Source organism: Mus caroli, chromosome 18 (genome assembly GCF_900094665.2).
Source record: "Mus caroli chromosome 18, CAROLI_EIJ_v1.1, whole genome shotgun sequence".
NCBI lineage: Eukaryota > Metazoa > Chordata > Mammalia > Rodentia > Muridae > Mus > Mus caroli.
This window is the reverse complement of record NC_034587.1, coordinates 55,417,702-55,443,740: the sequence shown is the minus strand read 5'-3', so window position 1 is coordinate 55,443,740 and position 26,039 is coordinate 55,417,702. Positions and strand designations below refer to the sequence as shown.

The window sequence follows — 26,039 nt, the reverse complement described above, 5'->3', positions numbered from 1 at the left end:
GCCTTTCTCTCTCTCTCCCCAGCTGTAAAGTCATACTTGCCCAAATAATTTTGAAAGAGTAAAATCAATCCATTGAAGTCGAGAAATATGCCATTTCAATGGACATAATAAACTATCAGTTCCCTGGCTGGAGTAAGTTATCAGTTTAACTTTAGATTAAGTTTGCACAGATGCTGAGCATTTCTGTTAGGAGCCTCCTGCTGCTTCCAGCCCCAGCCCCGTTGAGATTCAATACACAGGACCCTTCTTGTTTACATTCTGAAGTTCTTTATTTATGTCAACGAAAGGAATTTCATTATCCTATAAAGTCACGGACACTTCCACTTCAAAGTATTACAATCAGTTCAGTTTTCCAATAATCATAGCGTAAAAGCCTTGCCACCTTCTTGCCATGGTTCACAAAACAGAAAAAAGAAGGCAGAGTTCACAATTATTCTGAGCATCCATGTATTTACATTCCTGGACCTGATACAATTTAATTCAATTCACACTTACTAGCTAGTGTCTGTGTGAAGATGCCCATGCCTTAATCCCTAGATCCTGGAACAGAGATACATGGCCAAAGGGTGTTAAGGCTGCAGGTGGAATACGGTTGCTAATTAGAAACCTTAAATCACATGAGATCTTAGGCCAGGCAGAAGACGGGTGTCAGAAGAGACCTAAGGACCCGCACTTGTTGCCTGAGAAGATGGAAGTAATGGGACAAAACAAACAAATAAACCAAAACCAAACAAACAAAAAGTCCCACAGGAGCAGATTCTAGAACCAGAGAACTGCAGGATATAAGTCATCCCTTATACAGGGCCCCAGAAAAGATCATAGCCTTGCAATACAAGCTTTGATCTCAGCACAGAAAGCCCTAGAACCCTACAGAATTGAGATGAAACAGTCTGTTGTCTTGAGACATGGTGTCTAAGGAGTTTTGTTCGGGCAGCCAGAAGACACTAATCTGAGGCCAGAGATGGCTTCAGCTGTGGAAGAGGCATGGGTACAAAGGAGGGAAACCTTCCTACATTAATTCCTTGCATTGCCAGTGGTAATACCTTTTTATTTTTAATGAAGGGAGAGGAAGAAGCTAGAACCAATATTTTAGCAAGCACTCCAGATAATAAAAGTTTGAAAAACACTAGCTTACATTTATTAGAAATTATTTTAAATTGTGGATAACAACATGATGCTTCTTTCTGGACTCATCTTCTAAGCAGTAGCTCTCCACCTTCCTAATGCTGCAACCCTTTAATTCTGTTCCTCGTGTTGTGGTGACTCCCTAACCATAAAATTATTTTTGTTGCTACTTCATAACTGTAATTTTGCTACTGTCATGAATCTTAATGCAAATATCTGATATGTGATACATTTTATATGTGATATATCTGTGGTCACAGCCCAGAGGCTGAGAACTGAGCACACCAAGAAGAACACTAGGCAATGATGCCTTACCAAGGCTCAAATATTCCTACAGTGCTAACAGGAAAACCCTGCAGGAACGCTATCAGTCTGGGCCTGCAGAGGATTCCCCTCCTTTGAATGTTCCAATGATTTTAAGCTTATAATCAGCAAATCTGTTACCTCTGAAAACTCATTACAATTCATTGACTAATACTAATGGAGTCATGGAAAACAAAACAATTTCACCCACATAATACATTTTCTTTAATTTTATACAAAGAGTAATGTTCCACATATCACAACATACATTAAAAAGATGTTTGAGTAATTATCAGTATGAAATGGAAATAAGTTTATTGATTGGTTAACAATGACCACAGTATTACCCCTATGAGTCTGGTTGATGATGTCAGCCATAACAATGTTTGGAGGGGAATACGGGCATTTGAAACTACATTTTACCTAGTGTTTCTTTCTCCACCAACTCCTGTGTATAGTAAAAGATGCACTCAAAAAGACTGTATGTTAGGGCATACCTCTGTCAATGACCCAGCACTGCAAACCACTCCCATCTGTTTACAAGTTTAAAATAACCAAGGAGCAAGGAAAACATTCAGTGGAAGAAAAATGTTAACATAGACCGCTATTCATAGGAAGAGCATCCACAAAGACAGTAACAGGAATAAGAAAATTAATGCAATCAAGACAGATACACAATATTTGAGATAATTTGCTCTCCTTAAGTCAATGCACCTCACTCAGTCAGCGACTCCAACACTGTGAGAGGAGTAGATACACAAGCCAGAGTCCTGGTTCTCAGTTCTCATCCAGGAGTCATTGGCCAGTCAGCCTGGGAAGGGAAATCACTGGGTATACACTGACATGACAAGGGATGTGTCACAACAATAGAAAAGTCAAATCATTGTGGTACGTGGTTTTTGTTTTTGTTTTTTTTTCTTTTTTTTTCCCATTAAAGTGCACAATTTAAGAATACTTCACCAGAGGGTGCACTTTGGAAAGATATGGTCAGAGTATACAGTATAGACGAGACAGGCACCTCCATGGTAATTTGTCTTAATAACTAAAAGCTCGTTAGGAAAACAGAGAAGAGAAGCAGCACCTCAAGCCTCGACATTGGAACTAAACGCTTGTACACGACGGTCTAGCCAGGTAAGGGTTACTAAGAGCCGCAAAGGAGGAGCTGTTGACTTAACATGGTAGTTCTAGTGGAGACAGGGCTTGTGTGGTTCGCAGTCCCATTGCCTGGAGGGAAGGAAGACCCTGATCCTTCATGTCTCCTATACTTTAGAAAGCAGACCGGACTCCGGGGCACTCGCCTTAATTAGGTTCTGAATTTCCTTGAACTTCGGGTGGTCTTTGTCAGCCACCAGCTGTAGGAGGACAGCCTCACTAGTGGTCACGATGATCCCAGTGCGAGCGAGACGCTAGAAAAAAAGAGAAACACAGACAAGAGGTGAGCTAGAAAATGGAGATTATGGAGAAACAGCGGAAGTGAGCCAGGACAACAATTAGGACCTTCACCTCCAGCTGTGGGGCCTCAGCCATAGACATAAATTCAGGGATAGAGGAAAGTTTCAAAACCAGCCGTATCATGAGTATTTCTTGGTATTATTAATGGGCTAGAAACAAGTAAAGGGAAACAGGAAGTGGTGATCTGTAGGTGGCAGGTTACCAGGCTAGTCCCCGTAAAACATGAGCAAAGAGAATCCAGTGGTAGACCCCACCTGTGTCAATCAATTTTCACCTACTTGACACTCAAGCTGGGACAATCTTCTGGGAAGAGGAAAACTTAAGAAAGTGCCTCCATGTGATTGGCCTCTAGGCAAGTCTGCTGGCAATTTCTAGATTAATGATTGATATTGGAGAGCCAGCCCACCTTTGGGCGGTGCAACCACCATGATACGGCGATCCCAGGTTATGTACAAAACAAGGTGAGCAAGCCAGTAAGCAGAATCCCTCAGTAGCCTCTCAGTCCCTGCCTCTGGCTTTCTGCCTTGAGATCTTGACCTGAATTCACTCAGTGATTGATCAGCTGTGACATGAGAGCTCAGATGAAATAAGCCCTCTCCTCCCCAAGTCACTTTGGGTCCTGGTGTTTATCACAGCAACAGATACCAAACTAGGGTACTAGTCCTCTGCGGGTGCACACTTCTCGGAGCTATACCGCTTTGCCTCTCATTTCACTCTCTCAAATGGGGGGTCCTTTGGGCTTCAAGTTTTGATAAACTTGTGTTTTTATTTATATCACAAAAAAAGTAAAAGAGGCACCATGTTAGAATTTACCGTGTGCAGTACAATCAAAACAGGAGATCATGAGATGTTAATACTTTTGCCTGGTGTAACTGCCATTGAGTACCTATTTATTTTTAAAAAAATCTGTAATATGGGTATAATTATAGTTATCCAGACTCTTTTATTACTAGTTTGCTATCCAATTATATAAAATAGATGCTCAATTGCATTAAGAAAATAGGTTCTTAAAGTCGCGTTTTCTGACTCCAAAAGAGCACCCGAGAACTTCTCATGATTAGAGCTCTGGTCTAGGAATGATTGGCAGAAGCCAAGGTCTCAAGTGAGGGCTGGGAATCTGCCCCAGGGTAAAATCGGAACTACCACATCTTCTGCCACTATACACATTTTTAGAATGACTAAACAAGGGTTATAAGATGGAAAACTGTAAAGCTTCCTAACGGGGCTGCTCCTAACAGAGAGATGTTGCCAGCTGTTCCAGCAGCCACACAGGAACTACAACAGATATCTCCAGGAGGTGGGGATGGGAGGTGTGTGTGTCTGTGTGTGTGTGTGTGTGTGAGGGGGTGTAGCTAAGAGAAAAGTAGAGAGGAGAAAGTTCAAGAGGGGTGGGCAGGGAGAGACTCCAGCAGTGGGGACTTCTCCTGCTGCATGGATCAGAGTCTTGTCCATCTACCCTAATAATCTCTGGTGATGGAAGCTGGGTCACATTGGGGTGTACAGGGCCACTTATCTCAAGACTGAGGGTATAAAAATAACTGAGCAAAGAACCTATGTGAGAAGGAAGATGTGGTACAGAAAATGCAAAGCTTTTAGAACAGGTTTCTAGGTGTTTGCATAGAGCCTGCCCTCCCCAACTGAGAGGAAGCTGGACAGACAACAGCAACAGCTTCTAGAGCTCTGTGCACTTCCTGATCACAGTCATCAGCCCTTACACCTGCAGTCGGTCCAACTTCGCCAATGAAAGAGGAAGGTTGGCTCCCTGATATTCAACCTAAGACGGTAAGTCAGCAATGAAGTACCTAACCCACTTCATATTCGAACAGCACTGAAGGCTGCCCATCAATAGAAGGACATCAAGTTCAAGATAAGATTTACTCAACCTATTCTGTAACTCTTCTGAGAGCAGACAAAGTCAGGCAATCTATGATACAGTTTTGGACAATTATTACCTCAAGGTGACACAGTCTAGTAGATGGCAAGTACATATCGGGACACATCCAGTCAACAAGTCCATGCTTGCTAGCTAACTATACTTCTCACTAGTGAAATAAATGTAGCAGACAATATGGATACGGATTATTTGAAGTAGTTCCACTCTGAGGGAATAGGGAATAAAGAAGAAAGGGAGCTGGCCAAATTGCTGTTAACGTTCAGTTCATATATTTTAAAAAGTATTTCACAAAAACTTTAGGGACAAAATGAATCATCTCTATAGCAAGATACAACAAAGATAGGCAGCCTACAACCTGGCAGGCACTGCACACCATCACCTGACCTCAGCTGCAGACACTGCACACCATCACCTCACCTACAGGCACTGCTGCACACCACTATCTGACATGCTGTGGTCACTTCCCCACTTCCAACCTTGATGCTTTCACCTACATAAACACTTCTGTGTCCAGGCAAAAGATGGGGCTCTCTGTCCCTTCCTAGAATGTCTCTGGGCCCACAGAATCAACTAAGCAGGGCTCAGAGAGACTAAAGTGGGAACCATGGAGCCTGTGTGGATCAGAGCTAGGGTCTCTGCATATGCATACAGTTGTGCAGTTGGGTGTTTTGTGGGACTCCTAACAATGGGAGTGGGGGGTACCTCTGACTCTGTTGCCTGCTCTTAGGACCCCTTCCCCCTACTGGACTGCATCATCCACCAGATGAGAGTTTGTGCCTAGTCCTTTTGTAACTTGTTATTATTCTGTGTTCAGCTGATTTATTGGGAGACCTGCTCTTTTCTGAGGGGAACCGGAGGAACAGTGGATCTGGGGAAGAGGGGAGGTGGGAGGTGGAACTGAGAGGAGTGGAGGGAGAGAAAACTCTGGCCAAGAGGTAATCTGTGAGAAAAGAACAGGAAAAAACAAATCCATATGAATGTGGGAGAAAAGTCCTGGAAATACCTTCACAGCCAACAAGATTTCTTCTCTTTGCGTGGCTGTCCACCATTTGGTTCCTTTCAAATACTACAAAACCTGAGTATTACCATGGCAATAAAGTTTCCACACAAAAATACATGAAGACAGCTCCTCATTGGGGCTGACCTGACGGCTGTAAAACCTTGGTTAATGAGCAAGGTTTGTGAAGTGGATTCCGAAGATCTCATGACTTAAGAACAGCTCACAGATCCTTGCGGAGATGAGGAGTGGCGCCATTTATTAGACGCCCCCTCCCACCACCAAAAAAAAAAAAATTCCAATGGGCATGAGGACATTTTAAAAGAATAAACTCCTACCTATTGGACAATCATTTTATGGTCCTTACCCCAAGGCTCCAGAGTCTTTGAGGAAAAGGGGACAGAAAGACGGTAAGAGTGGGAAGTGGTAGAGAGTTTCCAGCAAGCAGGATTTTCTAGACATACCAGGGAAAATGGCTTCGTGAACTCAGAGCAATTTCAACACCACACAAGACCCCTGTAAGCTCCAGACAGACAAAATGCCAGCACAGGGAGTGGACGGTGGACAGGTAATTCCATATCTAGCTGAGGAGCATTGGTATTTAATAGCTACTGGGACAAAGGTGAGTCAGTTTCTTTTTTATGAGACTTGATAAGCTAACCAACTACACGGCAGGGCTTGGGTCCAAACCCCAGACCAGACAGGCAACACAAATTGGACTTATGGGGAAGGGACTTAAAAAAAAAAGTAATCTTAAACTTAGATGATAAGGGTGTTGTATGGGGAGGAGTTGGAGGAGGGCTGAACATGCCTAAAATGCATTGCATGAAATTCTCAGGGATTAAGAGAACTATTGCAATAAATAAACAAAGAGCAAGCTTCTACCTACAGTCTCCAAAGAGGTCCTAATCTTTCAGAAAAAACCAAGAAGGGAAGCCCACCATGTCTTGAACCAGTTGTTGCTATTGGGAGAAAGGTGGCCGGTTCCCCATGGCCTTGCATCTTCTGTCCTTTCCTTTTGCCATCTGCAGGGCACTTCAGGCTACAGGGCTGACGCAGTCTCAATGAAGAACAATGCACAAGCCAGTCTGTACCCAGAGCACTGGATGATCTCACAACAGCAAACCCTCCACCATTTCTTTACAAAGGTTTTACATTTCTATTCTATTTATCATCAGTGCCTGTGTGCTCAGGTGGGGGCTGAGCCAAGCTGAGGATTAAAGGGCCAGTCTCTCGCTTGGTGCTGTTAAATATTCAAGCCTCCTAATTTCTCAGAAAGCTCCATGGAGAAGTTACTTTTAAGTAGAGAGAGCGCCTACCTCAAGAGCAAACATCCTGTCCATCATGCTTCTCGAGGAGGTGGCGTCCGCCACGATGTGAACCTCGATGCCTCGGCCGACCAGCTCCAGGGCAGTTTGCTGGATACACACGTGCGTCTCGTGGGAGAGGAAAGCATCACGTGTAAGAACAAGGTCATCTGTCGATGCAAAGCTTAACAGCATCGTCCTGACTCTCAAGGGTGTCAGCATCTCCACGGGCGGAGAACTGGCTTTTATCAGTGTGTCTTACAGGGTCACATTGAACCCACTCTCAGAATACAGTTAAGCGTCTAATGACGGTCGCCTACACCCTCCGAGTGGCCTCGAGAAAGCTCACTGTCACCACTCAGGTAAAGCTGCACTTGGGTTTACGTCTGCATCCATATCAGGTATGCAGCTCAAAAGAGAAGGCTTCAGCACTGAGAAAGCACTGGAGCAATTGAGCCATACCGAAGTAAAGACAGGCCAGTCAAGGGAGGCAATTTACAAGGCGAGCCGAAAACCCAAAGCATTTAACAAACACATTAGGTCAGAACAGGCAGGACTGGAAATCGAATAATCCTTTGCATATTTAGCTTAGGCTCTAGTTAGCCAGATAGTTTGAAGCATAAATCAGCCTTCTCTAGCTATGGCTTATTCATTTGAAGATCAGGGATTATACAGTGTCCATTACCAACAACAGTACTGCACAGACCCCATCGCTGCAGGCACTGACTTGTGGCACTGCCTCAGCAGAGGGAACAAAGCAAAAACACCCTCTAGGAACTAATTATGATGAATGAAAAGCGTATGCAAGAGCCAGTGAATCTGTGTGACAGAGTTCCACAACCGAGCTTCCTCTCGGCTTCCACAACTGAAGTAAAAATTACTAAAGACTTAAATCTTTCTGTTACAAAAACCTATTACGATAAACAACCTCATTACCAAAATATAACCATATTAAATTAGTGGTATTTTATTGCACTAAGTGAATAATTTGTTCAGAGTGTTTTTTAATTTCAGTATTAGAAGTCAGAAAGAAGCTGAGTACGGTGGCAAGGCACTGCCATTTCTGCACTCAGGAGGCAGATGCAGCAGGATTGCTCTCAATTCCATGTCAGTCCATGCTACATTGTAAGTCCCACACTGCCCAGCAAAGTCACATCTCAAAAACTATATAAAATAAAATGTAATAAATCAACTGAATTTGGCACGGGGGGAATCCATGCCAATTTCATCCTTCTTCGTAAGGGCATGTGGACACACCTACTTGAGGGACAGTGAACTCTACAACCGGAGGGCTGCAAGAGGTGAGGTGCAGCACAAAATGTGCCCCCAATCAAGTCCAGACACACAGAAATAAAAGTAATGCCTTTAGGGAAAATGTCTTCCAAAGCAGGCAGCAGGTGGTTCTCGGAACAGCCGAAGATGACTGGCCGAGGTTCACAGGCAGCCCCACTCACTCACAAGCTGTCTGACTTTGGGCCGGGTATGATACCTCTATGCCTTAGTTTCTCCTCTGTGGTACTAGGGGTCACGGCGTCCATAAGTCACAAGGTTGTTGTGAGGGTTGAAGGTGTTCGCAGCCACAGGGCATTTAAACCAGTGCCCTGAGGGGGAGAACACCTAACAAGTGTCGGCCATTTTCCCTCAGTACCACTCAGCAGCATCCTACAAACAAGACCGTGTTCTGAGGATGCCGAGTTTTCCCACAAATGGCGCGGTCCGAACCCAAAAGGGAACTTACTTCTACTCCAAACAACACGACACTCCGGACGCCAGGAATCTCAGCTAACGCAGCTTCGACTTCAGGTAACACCATAGAAAACTTGGTCTTTGGAAGAACCAGTTTCACACCTGTTAGGTCGATTTCTTGAACGGTGCTGCCAAGTCCTTTGGGGTATTGTTCCGTTATGATAACTGGAATCCCTAATATCCGAGCTCCTTGCAACTGAAAAGCATCAGACAAAAGTATAAGAAAACCTGTTAGGTAGAGATAACTGTGCTGCATACAGATATGAGCGCACTCCGTGCTTCAGACAATCGGAACAAGCAAAGGCAGGAGCCTACCAGTCTCTGTCCCACACTAATGATGTCCCCAAAGTACTTGATGGCTGGACGGAACCTTTCCTGCATGTCACAGCAGAAAAACACAGTGCTCGGAGGTGTGAGATTTCCCAGGGTCGTAAGCTGAAAATAAAGAAGACAAAAATGATCTGGTGTTTGTATTACAATGACATTTATTTCCAGTGGATATCACTGCACACAGAAAAATGTTCCTACTGTTTGCCGCAGTCAGTAAGCTTAAACAATTAATACAACTACAAGAGATGAAGTGAATTACCACCTCCCCGCCCCTGCCCCCGTGATGGTTTGCATGTTAGCCAAGGGAGTGGCACCATTAGAAGGTGCGGCCTTGTTGGAGTAGGTGTGTCACTGTGGGTGTGGGCTTTAAGACCCTCATCCAAGCTGCCTGGAAGTCAGTCTTCTGCTAGTAGCCTTCAGATGAAGATGCAGAACTCTCAGTTCCTCCTGCACCATGCCTGCCTAGACACTGCCATGTTCCTACCTTGATGACAGTGGATTGAACCTTGAAACCTGTAAGCCAACCCCAATTAAATGTTGTTCTTATAAGAATTGTCTTGGTCATGGAGTCTGTTCACAGGATAAAACCCAAACTGAGACCCCCCCCCAAAAAAAGGGTATTACTCACAAAGACACGCTCCAAACTGCATTTGGTAGAAAAGGGGGGAACATAATGCAAAGACCAACAATACAAAAACAAATTTTAATACTTTCAGAGAGAAAGCATTTTAGTGAATTAAAAATATGTATATATGTTTCAAAGATCTCTTTCATCTAAGGAGAAACGGTTACCATAAAGTGTTAATTTTTACAACACACTTGAATAGCATTTCAGCAGAAAAATATAAAGAAAAAGAAAATATCAAAAAGAAGTAGGCATCTGAATAATTTGAATATTTTTATGCTCTTTTTTGGTGTATTTAAAAGTATTTGTTTAATGTCATTGTGAATGTGTTACCTTCAAATCAGAAAAATATTTGCATTAAAAATGTAAATATGATGATGGTATTACAGGAAGAAATTAAATTTTAAAGGAACTCATGTAAGGAAAGTAATAATTAAAAAAAAATAATCTGTGGCAGAGACTGTGAGGCACAGAAGTAAAGACGGACAGAAGTCAGGCAGATTCACAGCCAATACAAAATCACTGCTATCGAGATAAAAATCTGAAGACGTCACTGGCAAGGGTGACTTCAGGAGGTCCGTAAATGAAGCAAGTGAACAGGGAAAGGGAAAGGTGATGGGAAAGGAACACACAAGAGGGAATCCTTAAACATTATCAGGAAAACTAATGAATTAGTAGGAAAACTGAGTGTTAAATTTCCAAGCTTCCCACCTGCAACCTAGCAACAGCTTGCTAGCAGCCTGCCAGGTGTGAGGCTGCTTGGCTACTCAAACACACACACACTCAAACACACACACACACACACACACACACACACACACTCAAAACATCTCTCTCTCTCTCTCTCTCTCTCTCCTTCTCTCCCTCTCTCCCTCTCCAGTCTTCTTTCCCTTTTTCTCTGCCTCTATCCTTTCCTGGACCCCCCTCCTTTACACTAGGCCTATGGCATGGCATGATTGTTCAGGGGAACACCTCAGCCTGGGCCCACCAAGGGGCTCCCCCTGGTGCAACTACACTGCATTATACCACAAAACATAACAGCTTTTGCAAAACATAACATGTAGCATGTGCCAACAGTCTGGGCCCAGTGAGGACCTACTCACGGTAAAATTCCCACTGGCTACAGGAATTTAACTTCACTGGATACTTAGCCACCCAAAGTGCTTCACTTCCCACTTGCAAATTAAAGAAAGCTCTGCATAGAACAGAGGGGAGGGAGCTAATGCCCTTCCTCTTCCTAGTCACCCACTAACCCCCCTCTGGTTGTCTTCCTGTCTTGCACCCCCTAAAACCACCCACAGATATCAATTATTTAAAATATCCTGGAGATGTCTGTGTCCCAATTACATGGTAGTAGCCTCTGCAGCAGCTTACTCTGCAGCAGCTCAGCCCTAGACTCGGCCTTACCAACTCTGCAGGCAGCAGACTCTAGGGGAGACAGTTCCTACCTGGATTAAAGGAGCCACTGAAAGAAATCTTTTATCCCCACGGCTGCAGCTAATCCTAACTGCTCTATGACAGCTTTTGTCTGTGTTGGGTTGGGGCCTCTACTACTTTCAGCCCCCACTGCAGCAGAAGCTAGAGCATGCACACACGCTCCTTCCTCATGGGCAATCCAGAGCATACTGCACTAGAAGGTGAGAGCCACCTACCTACCAGTTAACACTATAGAGAGAGTCTAACTTCACCAACAAAGCAAGATTCAAATAAGTGCTCAAGCTCCCTGACTGTCTCCTCACTCTGTTTTTAAATGATACCCTTTTTTTTTTTTTATTTTACAGTTATTTATTTAGTGTATGTGTGTCTGTGTGTGTGCAAGCTCCAGGATTCATATATACTAGGAGGTCAGAGGACAAGTCCTGGGAGTCTGGTCTCTCGTTCCATGACATGACCTCTGGGATTAGATGTCAGGTCAGCAGGCTTGGCCACAGTGCCTTAATCAGAGGAGCCAAAGTACCTGCCCAACGCCTGCCGTGTAGGCATTTTCAAAGCAGTGAATGTAATCTGCACACAGAAGCCAGGAAGACCAGTTTTTGTGTATTCAGGATATTGTTCCTTAAAGCAATCACTGCTTTATGGCTTATGCATTTTAAAATCCCAGGAACCATTAAGTCTTAGCTACCTATGCTTAAGAATCTATGTTTTTCTTTCATAAATTTAAACAGTATCACAGTGCTACTGTGATTAGAGTAAATGATATAAACAATTTACTTACAAGTGGACTATTTGAAATTAGTCATATAACTCAGCCAGATTGGCCATTCCACTCGTCAGCAAGTTTTCACAGGAAACCTGGCAAGTGTTATTAATGAGCTAGTAGACAAGTCCTGAAATGCTCAGTTCACACAAGCTCACAGCTCACACATGCTCACAGCTCACACATGCTCACAGCTCACACATGCTCACAGCTCACACATGCTCACAGCCCACACGTGCTCACAGCCCCAACTCTCACATGCTAACTCAGTCTACATGGTCTAACACTAACTACATGGTCCCACACCAGACTGACAGTCTGCATCTTAAACTCACAGCAAGTTCAGTTGGAGAGTTTCCAACAACTAGAAACCTAGTGCCAGAGGTAGACAAATTAGCAGCGGCAGGAACTGACAGGGGAGCTGGAACAAGAAGATCCAAAATACAAGAAAGCAAGCCAGACTCAGACCCACAGGCATCTGATGAGGTAGGAACACAATATTCTAAATTAGAAAAGTCTCATTCTAATATTCATAAAGAATATGTAGAAGACGCAAGAATATAGCAAATAGTATATACTACTTTACAGGAACCACAAGATAAAAATGGTCAAAGTCAAATGTAAAGGAGTAAATAGGTCCTTACCTAGTCAGAAATCTGGCTCTATGTTCTGAAGGCAGAAGAGAGAAACAGCTCTCAAACCACCCTCACCCCACAGAAACCCCTTCCAGTAAATAAAGATGTTAACGTGCAGAGTGACTCCTCGTCTTGTAGAGATGGAATTCCTGACTGTGTGAGTCCCAGACACTTCCTCATACCCTTGAGATCGGCTGTATCTGGCAAAGTCTGCCTGAGGTAGTGTGAAGGCAAGGACTACCTGACACAAAGGAAGGCTGACAAACAAACCAGCGACAGGGTCCTCGGTCACTACTCACGGAGAAACACTGCATGTACTTAACACGAGAAAGTCCTGCACAGACCCTCAGTCCCACAACCTCTGTCTACCCATAAGGAACACACCCCACACGTGAAAGCTTAGGACATCCCGCCAAAACATCTGGCTGGGGCTTCTCAATACTGTCAAGGTCAAAACCACAGACAGTGCCACAGCAAGGAGGAACCAAGGTAGCCACTGCAAATGGTTTTAACTGTATCCTGGACTGGATCATGGATAAGGTCATCTGAAATACCAAACAGAGAAAAGACAGGAAGGAAAAACATAGTAAGAACCAGTGTGCCGAGGCTGAAGAGATGGCTCTGTGGTTAAATTCATGCATTGCTCTTCCAGAGGACTCAAGTTTAGTTCCCAGCATGCAGTGGGCAGCCCACAATCACCTCTAACTCCTGATCCAGGTGATCTGATGCCCTTTTCTGAACTTCTCTCTCTCTCTCTTTCTCTCTCTCTCTCTCTCTCTCTCTCTCTCACTTACTTACACACACACACACACACACACACTGGGAAAAAAGAAAAGAAAAGTAATAGAAACAATGAGAAAAAGTCCAGTGTGCAGCTAAGTTAATAGTAGGGCACCATGCTGGGTGGTTGGTTGTGATAGATAAACCATAACTAAGTACAATATTAACAACAGAGAAGCTAGTGGGACAGAGGACTAGAAAATCTGTATTATCTATGCAACTCTTATAAAACGCAAGTCTTACTTAAAATAAGAATAATGGCTTCCCTGGGGTCTGGTAGCTGGAGATACTTTGTGTCTGTAGAGATGACCTTCAGACCTAACAAGCTAGAAAAGGAAGCTTAAAGCAAAACGGGAAAAACCAAAACCAAAAAATTCTAACCATGTTATCTGCCTGACCCTGTCTACCACATAGATTCCAACAAGATGCCATTATATTTCATTCAAATGTAATGACTCACAAATTTTGGTTAAAACTAAAATGTAGGTACCCAGAAGTATTGCCAATTGACCGAAATATACAAGTTACAACTGCAGTATTACCAATATGGTCATGACAAAAGCAAATTTGACTAAATAATTTGTTTCCAAAGCAAAAAAAAATTATCATTTTAATCATTTTGTTTTATCAGATGATCAGTGCAGACACAAGAAACATGTTACATACATAAATACATAAACACATATATATGCATATGCATGAATATACACATTTAAATATAAAGGATTATTATAATCAGTGACTTCCCGAAACAAGAGTTTAAGAGACAGAATTTAAGTACAAAACTCTTTGTTCACTTCCTTTAGACCTGCCACAGTGTGGCACTGACCTGAGATTTCATATGGAATAGAATCCCTAAAGGCTTTTTCACAGAGAAGTTTTGATATTCCTATTACTCTGGCCATGTGCCCTGATCACTTAACAAAATGCCCACTGGGTGGTCACTCAGAAAAACAAAAAGAGGCTAGCCTAGGTTAATGGTTCCTACCACTTCCTGGAACAGAAGGAGGATATGGCATCACACATCTCAACAGTGTCCCATTCCCCCTTACAAAGTCAAACTTCAAATTCCTGACCCCAGGGCCTTATAGAAAGACCTGTGAAGCTGGAGTCACTGCAGACAACCTGATTTAAGATCAAGACTACCACTAAGTAAGGTCCGTACGTCACGGAAGATGACTGGTATCCCTATGGAAAAGGAGATGCTTAGACAGAGAGATGGACAGACAGACATACAAGGATGTTGGGAATTGGTTCTAATGCTTTAATTCAGCTCCACAAATCAGGAATCTGTGTGTCCAAATGCTAAAGGTCCCTGTCCCCAGTTGGTTTTTGACTGATCAATAAAGAGCCAACAGCCAATGGCTGGGCAAGATGAAAGATGCGGGACTTCTAGCTTCCCGGGATGGGGAGAGGGTAAGAACGAAGGAGGAAAAGGTCTACTATGAGACAGGGATAGGAAGGACCAGCGGGGAGTAAAGGCCTACATGTTGGTTCAAGAAGGAAAGCGGCACCCAGAAGGGCTGCCAAGAAGTGTCTTAAACAGCAAAGGTAGGGGCCCTCCCAGAAGGAGCCGGGGCAGCAAAGATAAAATATAAATTTAGGAGGTGTTAAGTCAGGAATGCTGGAGAGGAGTGTTTGCTGGCTGCAGGGAGTTTTAGAAGTGCTCAACCACTGAGCTTGTCAAGGCATATCAAAATTAAGCTGGCACACATACGTGCATGCCTGCGTGCGTGCGTGTGTCTTTCATTCTTGAATCCAGAAGGGCTCTGGTGGGTGGCTGGAAGCGCGACCTACAGGAGCATGGAGCGGATTAACTAATTCACCGATACACAAGAATGCCTTGACCATGAAATCCGAGATTGGCGTGATGGTATCTATAAACCGCAAACTCCCACAAACGTGAGGTACAGAGAATCCTGAAAAGATCCTTCCTCACAGCCCTCAGAAGGAACTGTCCCTGCCCACTCCCTTCGGTCTAGCCTCTGGCAATATGAGAATGTCTGTGTTGTTTCAGCAGCTCAGTCAGCAGTGCTAGTGCTAGCCCCTGGGCCATAGTGAGGAGCCTGTATGTGTTTAGGAATGGCGAACGTTTTAAGATGGCTGACTTTTTTTCTTTTAAAACAGGTAGCCCATTATAATCACAAGAGAAGCACGAGCTACTTGAGTGAGACTCAGAAGGGGATCTAGGTACCTTTAGGTCTCAAACCCTGGCACCCGCACCGGCTCTGGCAGCCAGCTTCTCCCAGCATCCCTCAGTCCCAAGGCATACCCTGCCTTCTGCTCTCCAAACTTTGTTGCCCCAGGTCTAGGCTGCTCTTCCTCCAGAACCACTTCCCTATATAATCCAGCCATTTTGTTTACCAGACCCTTTTTTTTAACCCTTTCCCCTCTTTGAGCTTGCAATTGGTTCCTCCCTTCCTCCTCCCCGCCCCTTTACCCTCTCCCTCCTCCCCACCGGGCAGATCTGGGTTACTTTCACTCTGGACTCTCCCAGATGTCTCTACCTCTAGCTACTCTCCCTTTTATCTACAATAAAATTTCTCCTCCACCATATCTAGGAGTATTCATGTTCTTTCTTTTCATTTCTTATTTTCATCCAGTATTTTAAGTCCTAAGTGTTTCCAACCCAATTACATAGCTTCGGTAAGGCCCTGACCTAGTAGCGACTCATTTAAAACAGACTGATGTCCCACATGCACAACCTGCTAGGATTCTAGACACAGCCTCGGCTTGTGGGTATTAGAACCTGAGTCCAAATCTCAGTTTCACTGTGTTCAGTGACATAAATTTAGGCAAATCACTGACATCTTCCGATATAATTTCCTTATCTTTAAAACAGTAAGATAAACAGTATTTTTCTTCAGCTGTGGTGATAATCCAGCAAAACAAACATTTGAGTCAGCACAGGCTGGTTAGCTCTCTAGCGAGGATAAAGGCAATTTACCATTAAGATCTCTCTAGAAACATCACCGTGCTAATTTCGTCTGCAGAATTAAGAAACTCATCCAAAAAGCGCTCTTCCAGACACCACCAAAAGGCTCATCATCGTATGACTTATTTTTGGCAAAACAGATTCTGAGTCCTTTCCTTTAGATGGCAAGAGAATATTTCACGTTTGCTATCACAACATGGGCATCGATGTCGCTGGTATAACACTTCCCCTGCGACCCAGAGTCCGGACTCCCAGACTCCCCAAGGAAGGACCAGCTGTGCCTATGCACTGAGAGCTGAGACCCGAAGGATCTCTTCAGACGCCTCAGGCTGGGAGGAAGGTGAAACTGAACTGAGCCAAGAGCACAGTGACATTTACATCTACATTAAGATTCCCCATGGCCAACTAAACCTAAGGGGAAGTATTCAAATGCAGGTCACAGCTCCCACTCCAAGACAGTTTATTTATAAGTAGCAGCTAATTTACACGAAAGGAACAAACAGACACATGGTTTGGGGAATTACTCTGCAATATTCAAAGTTTTGAAGTGGCCCATATACCTCTATAACTACAGTATCCCATAACGTCCTCTGCCTATCAAATCAACAGTCTGAAGACAGCACCTCGAACTCCTCAGTACCCCCTAAAGCCCTCTGCACCCCAGATACACCGTGCCAGTGTCTCTACTCAGTCTGGGCCTGAGCTTATCCACGTATTTTTCCTGGGGCATCCCTATAAGCAATTCGATGGTTTGTGTATGTTTGGCCCAGGGAGTGACACTATTAGGTGTGTCACTGTGGCTGTGGGCTTTAAGACCTTTATCCTAGCTACCTAGAAGCCAGTATTCTGCTGGCAGCCTTCAGATGAAGCTATAGAACTCTGGTCTCCTCCTGCACCATGTCTGCCTGGATGTTGCCATACTCCCACCTTGATGATCATGGACTGAACCTCTGAACCTGTAAGCCAGCCCCAATTAAATGCTGTCCTTATAAGAGTTGCCTTGGTCATGGTGTCTGTTCACAGCAGTAAAAGCCCAACTAAGGTAGTTCTGCAACTCCAATCTCTACCTTCCAACCAGCAAAGCATATTCCACAAGCAAAACATATTCCTTTCTCTCTTCTTTGTGTAGCTGCCTTTTCTCCTTTCTGATTGTGAACTTAACTGTCTCTTCTAGTAAAATGTTTGCGCGTCAGCCTCATAAAATCTTACTAGAACATGGACATCGGGTCCAAATCCTCTCCCACTTAACCATCCCTGGAACAGGTCAAAAATAACCTGCCTAGGGAAGCTCAAACCTCCTGCCCTCGAAACGTTGCCAAGGCCTTCTGGCTTGTCTGGCCTGCATCCATTTCTGCCTGCCTTCTGCTTGGGCTCTACCTGCTCTGGACAAAGTATGTGACAGTGGCTTGCCTTGACATGAGTCTCCTGCACTATGTGTCTCTGGCATGTGGACGTGGAAAACACCATTAGAAAAAGTACATAAGAGTCCTAAGATGACCTAAACTTCCACTCCAGGACCCCTTCATTCACATTCTGCCACCTAGGCCTCTCAATCTGTCAGACTCCAGGTGCCCAAAGCCATGAATGAAACATGAGCTCCATCTTTAGCTACCTGAGCCGTCAGCAGACATTTAGTCACTCTGACAGAGGATATATATATATATATATATATGGATTCCCTAAAAAGTTCCCATACATGAGTACTGACAAAGGATATCTTCAAGATCCGTTCTCGAAGAATTGCTGCCAACCACAGGGGGTGGGGTGGAGGGGGGAGGGGGGAGGGCAATGTGGCACAACCCTCCCTCCTCCCACTATACCACAAGGTCACTACCTAAAGCAGTTACAGCAAACAGGAAGGCAAATTAAGAGTTCATTCTAGAGCAAGAGTGTGTGAGCCAGGACCTCGGAGGCTCCAGGGCCTGCATTTTGAGAGATGCGGTGATATGATACAAGCAAGGGGCTGCATAGAGAATGCTCAGCCTCTGCTCCTGGGTCAGAGGGAAAGGGGCCTCTCACCTCCATCCCTCCCACCACCCCAGAAGCCATCGTGAGTCTTCCTAAGTGACAGGTGTCCCTTGTCAAAACAGCAGGGAGCAGCTCAACAGAAATAAACAAACAGAAGTTTAAGTCTGGCTTGCTTTCCAGACTACTCAATGTTCTTCTCATCGAACATGGAAAGAAAGCAGTCACATTACGTGACAGGAGATGCTCAGACATTCAGAGGACTTGATCATGCTTTGTCAGCTCTGCCATTAGAGCCATAGAATCCGGGGCAATCTCCTAACCTTCCTACCTCTAGGCTGGGCTCCTCAGAGAAATGAATGCCATTGCCATCTCCACCAATAACTGGATCCAGGTCTGCATCTACTGTGCAATGCACTCACAGGTACCACTTCTATGTGGAATGAACTCTCCGGGACATAAATCACCCATGTTAGTAGAGTTATACAGACAGGTTCCAGAAAATAGGGTAACAATGAAAATAAGTTACCTTTTCTGAAAATAGATCCCCACACATATATACCTGTGTGTACATCATTACATATACTATGTAATATATTCCTTCATATTATTTACAGCCCTGCTGGGAGAGGCACATGATTTTAAGTATTACAATTACTAAAGTGAGAATATGAACGTATTTGTAAGTTCTTCAAAATATAGACATATATAACTGGTAAGCTTAAGGATTCTGGGGTTATTTAGTGAGAAAAATTATCTCTTAGTGGATAGAAAGAGTAATGCTATCATTGTAATGATTATTTTAATGAGGGAAAAATAATAATTAGTAAAATGAGAATATGAAATTATTTGCTAGTACTTCAAAATACAGACATATGTAACCAATAAGCTTAAGGATTCTTGGGTTATTTAATGAGAAAAAAATAGCTATCTGTTGGGAATTAGAAAAGAGTACTTCTATTATATAGTGATTGTTTTAAACATGATTTCAAAAAAAATCGATTATACATAAAGTATTTCAAAAGACAGAGTCACCTGAATTATATACTGCTTTTTTAGCATGTATGTTTCACACACACACACACACACACGTTGATTTTTCAGAATCTTTTAAGAGTTGAATCACATCTTGACATTGTCAAAATATAAAACTCCTACCCTAGCACACAGAAAATCAAATACCAACTTAGAAATCTAAAGCCTAGTCACAGGTAGGAGCCCCTCTCCCTCCCAAGGGTAACAGGAAATGGTTGAAAGAAGTCTGTATCTTCAACGCAGCTCCAGACTTGATTCGGTATTTTGAGTCTGGTCTCCTAATGGATTTGTCAAAGGTGAATCTAACATATTGGCTTTTTGGCAGCCGTAATCTAAATGGACCTTTGGAAGCTGCAGAGAGACATCATCTAGAACTCTTAAAGAGATAAAAAATGGAGAATCTTAAACAGGAAAGAATGCAGCTCTCCATCTGGACTGCAGGGCAGATCACTCCACCCCCTGCAGCCTCTCTGGCAGATAGCCCATGAACTCTGTCCTCTGAACATATGAACTTTAATCAAGTTAAAGCACTCCCTTTGGAGCCATAGATGCGGGGGGTGGGGGGGGGTCGGGGGGGGGGGGGGGCAGCACAATCCAGTCTGTCTTTAACTACAGATGATAAAAAAACATATCTAGGGGATAAGCGTCTCAAAATGGCACTTGGATATGAAAATTCCCTCTACCACATTTCAGTTTGTCTTCCAGAGAAAAGGCTTAGCAGGTCTGCACGTAGGGAGAAACAAACAAACTATAGATGTTGTAGTGCCTAAGTTAACACCTATCTTCTTTCCTCCCAAAACCAAGCATTCGCCAGAGAATCCTCAGATTTTAAGGGGAGGCAATTGCCTCGTATCACACCACGGCTTTTTAGCAATGTAATAATTAAAAAACTCCAATCCTTAGGTACAACTTCCTCAGCCTAGGATTCACGGGGCTTTCAACACCGACTATTTAAGTGGCTGCTGCAGCTCTCTTCCTAGGTAGGCACCCCGACTGTCACCAAAACGAAAGGAGAAGGGAGCCACGGGGAAGTTTGCATTTCTGCAACTGGTTAGTTACCACAACTCCTGGAACAAGCCCTAAGGCTAACACTGCCCACGATCTGCATCACCCGTGGGAAAATAAGAGCAGGGGTGACCGCGGGGCCACGCAGGCGGCTGCGGCACAAAGGCGCGGGGCACCGGGGACCACACACGTGGGGGCGTGGGCGGCCCGCGCGGGGGCTGGGGTGGGCTGGGGTGGGTGACCCGGCTCGGCGGGGGGCGGGACCCACCTGGATCTGCAGCGGTACCAGGCGCAGCTTGCAGCGCTCGCTCACCGCGAAGCCCTTGGGCAGGTCCACGTACTGACCCCACTCCTCGGCGAAGAGCTGCACCACGAATTTGCGGTGCATGTCGAGCTGATCGCCGTACAGGCTCAGGAACTTCTGGATGAGCACGTCGTAGCCCGCGCCGTGGGGCACCGACGCGGGCCGCGCGAACACCGAGAAGCAGAAGAGCACCGGCACGCCGCCCGACGGCGCCCCCGCGCCCACACCGCCGCCCGCCAGCGCGGCCACCGAGGGCTCCGCCGCCGCCATGTTCCCCGCGCGTGCGCGCCGCCTCCGCGCGCCAGGCCGAGGGGCGGGGCCCTGGATGCCGGAGACCCGCCCGCACTGTCCCCGGGCTGGGCGCCTGCCAACGGCGACACGGTCACCTGTGGCTCGTAGCGCGCGGGGACCGCAGCTGGCCCGGCCTGGTGGAGACGGGACAGCAGTCGCAGGCCTCCGCGGAGGACCAGACCAAGCTGCAAATCACCTTCTTCCGACCCGCGATCGAGACCTGGTCCTTCTTGATCTCGCGCTAGTTTTCTGAGAAGGCTTGCACTGGGAATTGAAGAGCAAAATCGAAACTTACTGAAACTTAAGGTTCTCCCCCTCCCCACACCCCTCGTTAAAGTAAGTACAGAGCATCACCTTCGCAATGAAACGACTATAAGATGTAGCAATTCACAAGAATTAGAGCAAGATCTTTGACGTCAGATCCCAGAGATGACGGGCTCATGGATATAAGCATGAAATTAGATATTCTTTTTTTTTAAGATTTATTTATTTTTATTATATGTAAGTACACTGTAGCTGTCTTCAGACACACCAGAAGAGGGTGTCAGATCTCATTACAGATGGTTGTAAGCCACCATGTGGTTGCTGGGATTTGAACTTCGGACCTTCGGAAGAGCAGTCCGGTGCTCTTACCCACTGAGCCATCTCACCAGCCCGAAATTAGATATTCTTATACAATAATGTTTTTGGTTTTGTTAGACAAGTTTTTTTCAGCTACAACTGCTATTTGGAACTGATGGTTCAGTTTGTTCAGGAAACTTTAAGTACATTTATTTTAAAAATTGCATAAAATGCATTTATAAAATATATAATTTTTTAAGGGAAAGCAATTTTTATATCTATGTGTTGACTCTGGCTTTTGGCAGCCTACCATAGCCATCCTGTTTCTGTATCAATAGCGTATCAAATAACATAAATAACACAGTGTCTGCTTGGTACATTCTCATTCCGTCAGGTGTAGTTGTGGCAAGCAGTTCCTCACTATAGTAGAAAAAGAACACGAATGTCCATTTCACCGATGAACCCTTCTCAACAATCTATCGTTAGAGTAGAAATTGGATCCGTTTAAATAGATGATATTGGAAGGAGCCAGTGGATAGGGACTCCCAAGTGGACATCAAGTGACACATAGCATACAATTATCCTAACTGATAAAAATCACTATTACGGATAAATGCTCACACTGATCTTAAATAGGGTTCTCAGGAACACAGCTAATTAGAAGCTAAGCACTTTCAGAATTCAAATTCTGAGCCACTCAAGAAATTTGATTATACAGTGTTGATTAATATGTTAATATGCTTCAGAAAGGAATCCCTCAGTGGATTAACAGGTTGAATGATTGATTCTTGCTTTTCCTGTTAATCAGCAACACTGACACTGATTACTCTTTTCTTTGGAGCCATAATCTCCACTCCATTTCTTAGGTACCACACTCTTAGGTTTCAGTACTTTTTGATTGTGCCCTTTATTGCACCAAACTCTAACCCAGTAGTTCTCAATCTTCCTAGTGCTTCGACCCTTTAAAGCAGATACTCATGTTGTGGCTGACCCCAACCACAATTTTTTTTAAAAAAAAATTATTTCATTACAGCCTTATAGCTGTAATTTTGCTACTGTTGTGAATCATAATGTAAATATCTGATAGGCAACCCTGAAGGGGTCATGACCCACAGGTTGAGAACTACTGCTCTAACTGTATACCTGCACAAAGGCTCACATGTATTCTTAAGACCCCTTCCTTTATCATCCATACACCTTGACTTCAAACTGTATCATGCATGTCCCCAGTCTTGATCGCCAACTCAATGGGAAAGTATTTTTAAATATCATGCGTTGGGAACTGAGTGGATAGCTCACATTGAACATGACAGGCAGAACTCTTGATTTTTAACTCTTCAAAAACATTTGCCTCCCCTGTTACAGCCAATCAAATAGCGATTCCATTTTCTTCACAGAGTATGTAAGTTATAATTTAATGTTCTCCTGTTTCTCCTCTCCCTAAACTATCAATGAGACATTGTGCTCCAAATCCCAAGACTTTGTATCCATGTCAGCACCCCTGGCCCAGCTCAATCCACCAGCCTCATCTCTTTCCTGTTGCTAATTCATCATAAGCGGTGATATCATTTTACTCGTATGGCTTTGTTTAAGTCTGTTACCACATTTCATTTCTTTGCATGCAGCACTGGTCAGTATCTTCTAGTACACAGGAATGCAGGTGATGAATTTACGAGAGCAGAACTTTAAAGAAGTTACAAATAAAGGTAGGAGATTGGAAGGAATATCTACAAGAAAGAAACAGGAATGATAAAAGCAACAAAAACCTAGATTTTTAAAGCTCAACATCCCATGTCAGGAATGAAATGCCCCTGAGTAGTCTGAACATAAGGTCACAGGCTGCAGAAAAATAATCAATGACATGGTATAAAACTAGTAGAAATTATCTAAAGTAGAGAGCAGGGGTTAACATGTGTAAGGGCAGTTTGGGTCATTGGTGAGGCCGTGTGGAATAATTTTCCACCTGCCCCTGGAATTCACAAGAGAGAAGTAGTCTGAATGTCAAGCAGTGCTTCCTGGTAAGAGTTCTGCATGCCAGTTGTTCATGCAGTGGAGGTTTGGAATGAGGTGAGCCACCGACAGGCTGATAATAAACGCCGCTACCAATTCCTAATTCCTATGGCACACCAGCAGCCCTAGCATCACTCAGACTTTTACCAGTGGTGACCAGGATCATGTTAGTGGAAATGAGTGTCATGGCAGCTATATTAAGTATTTGAAAAAAAATGTGGAGCAAGTTAATTATAAGAATAAAGGAATTAAGTGACAGTTTCCAAGCTCGACTCTTTCACATTCCATCTGTCATTCTTCTCTATTGTTCTCCCCATCCTTTAGACTAGAATCTCCTCCATAGTCTCTTTGGTATTCTCATCGCTACACACACACACACACACACACACATACACACACAGAGACACACACACATACACAGACACACACACACAGAGACACACACACACACACACAGACACATACACAGACACACACACACAGAGACACACACAGACACACACAGAGACACACACACAGACACAGACACACACACACACACTTGTATATATATACTTAACTCTAGATTTCACAAATAAGAGAAAATACTTCATTGCCTTTCAGAGCATGGTGCGTTTCTCTTAACATAATGATGGAACGTTCCATGTTTTTTCTTACAGATGTCACTACTTAATTTTTAATAGCTAAATAAAATCCCATTGTGTGTGTGTGTGTATGTGTGTTTGTGTGTGTGTAGTCTTCTTTATTAACTTATCTTTTGGTAGAAATCCAGGTTGGTTCCATAGCTCAGGCTATTGTGAATAGTGTAGCAATAGTCATAGATGTACAGATCTCTCTGTGTGATTTTAATCTCTTCAGTATTTAACCAAGAGTGGTATTGCTAGATCAGATGGACCATCTGGGAGTCAGTGATGCTAAAAGACAGCATTAAATCTACGGCAGGCTTAACACATCAGTCTTCAGAGAGTGTGTATAGTGTGTTCATAGGCCGCCAAATGGCCATCCTGAGATGATTTCATCATCAGATACACTAAGAAGACATGAAGTTGAACAGGCCTGAAGATGTCGATAAAAAAAAAATTAGAAATGGTATGCTTGACACCAAGCACAGAGAAAATTAGACAACATACGTAGCCTATGAGTAGGTATTCTAGACACTCATGTCACCCACTACTGTCTCATCAGTATCCCTCCCTAAGGTCCCAAAGGGGTGCATTATTATCAGTTGATGGGAAACATGTGACATTGTTTACAAATTTATTGGCTCAGCATCTTTCTGTAAGAAATAGGAACCGACAGGTATTCCTCCCAATATGCAAGGCTTCCTGTACTGAGATTATGAAATACACATTCAGAGCCACTGATGAATCGCTTGGCCAATGAATCAGACCTGGTGGGAGGCACAAGAGCAGATGGAGAACCAAAGAGACCTGTGATAGAGGCATGGGAATGAACACCTGGGAATGCGCACAAAGCACAACAATCTTTTGTACTTCATAGTCATGCTCCTCAAAGAGAAACTACTACAGAAAGTGTGTTACAACCTAGTTAAGCTTATCGCCAACTAGCTTATAAATAAAAGAGACTTGCACAATGGTTATTTTATTTGGCTTTGACAATTACAAGGGGGTAACCCCTAATCTAATTTTCTAAGTACTTGCTTAGCTACTACCTCCCCAGCTGTGTACCCCAAACACTTGTTGTTTCTCCTGCCCCTATGTTAATGGTACCTCTCCTCTCATGGTGCTGCTGTAAGGGTCGGTGATTCGCTGAAGAATGATACCCTGTGCTCAAATAATATGCAAAAGCAAAGAGTGTTTTATTTTGCAGAAGTTCAGCATGCTGGAGTCTACCACTTACCAAGATGGAGACACTCACGTGAGCTTGCAGGCCCAATTTAAAGCACTTTAGGGGAATTCTTGGGAGGGGCAAATGACCTTTATCGTGATTGGCTGGCTTGATTTCTAGGGGTGTGGGGATCTTTGGGATTGGCTAGGCCTTTGCTGGTCTGGGGAGCCTGGAAACTGTTGCTGATGCACTGCTCTTGTCTCAGACCAGGTGGCATCGCAGCTTCTGATTGGCTGCCCACACCTGTGCTTTTCCCAGTAACTGACTAGCCCGGACTTGTCCAGTTCTGGGAAACAGAAATTTAGGCCTAGACTCCTGCCCTGCAAGTTTGAAGCCTGTCATGGGGTTAGCCTGTCTCAGTCCCCTCAGTGCTATCTTCCCTTGCCTTGTGGTCTCTCGGTCTCCTCTTCCTTCTCCACCCCAATCAGGTAACTCAAAAACCCACTTACCTCTAATTCCTGCAGTAACTGTCTGTAAGGCATTTTTATTTAACCAATAGTTTTAAATTAAGGAACAAGGTTTGCACAACAAAAGCTTGAAATTTGTGAGAATTCACTCATAAACCTAGACCTTCAGGCACAGAATTTAGTATTACAGTACATTGCAACGGAACAAACCTCCCTCAGCAAAAAGCATGCCATACCCAGAGAAAATCAGAGTATATGTATGGCTAACTCCTGCAATCCAGCAGTAA

The 26,039-nt window shown here is 44.0% G+C and overlaps 1 protein-coding gene across 1 annotated transcript; it reads right to left on the bottom strand.

Moving 5' to 3' along the window:
• Positions 1-250: 250 nt before the first annotated feature.
• Positions 251-20,928, bottom strand: Isoc1 (isochorismatase domain containing 1). Its single transcript, XM_021150992.1, has 5 exons — positions 20,600-20,928; positions 9,140-9,259; positions 8,817-9,020; positions 7,091-7,207; positions 251-2,834 (listed from the first exon to the last, which is right to left on the bottom strand). Exons 1-5 carry the CDS (start codon positions 20,903-20,905, stop codon positions 2,688-2,690), a joined length of 894 nt encoding a protein of 297 aa, XP_021006651.1. The 5' UTR covers positions 20,906-20,928; the 3' UTR covers positions 251-2,687.
• Positions 20,929-26,039: the final 5,111 nt, after the last annotated feature.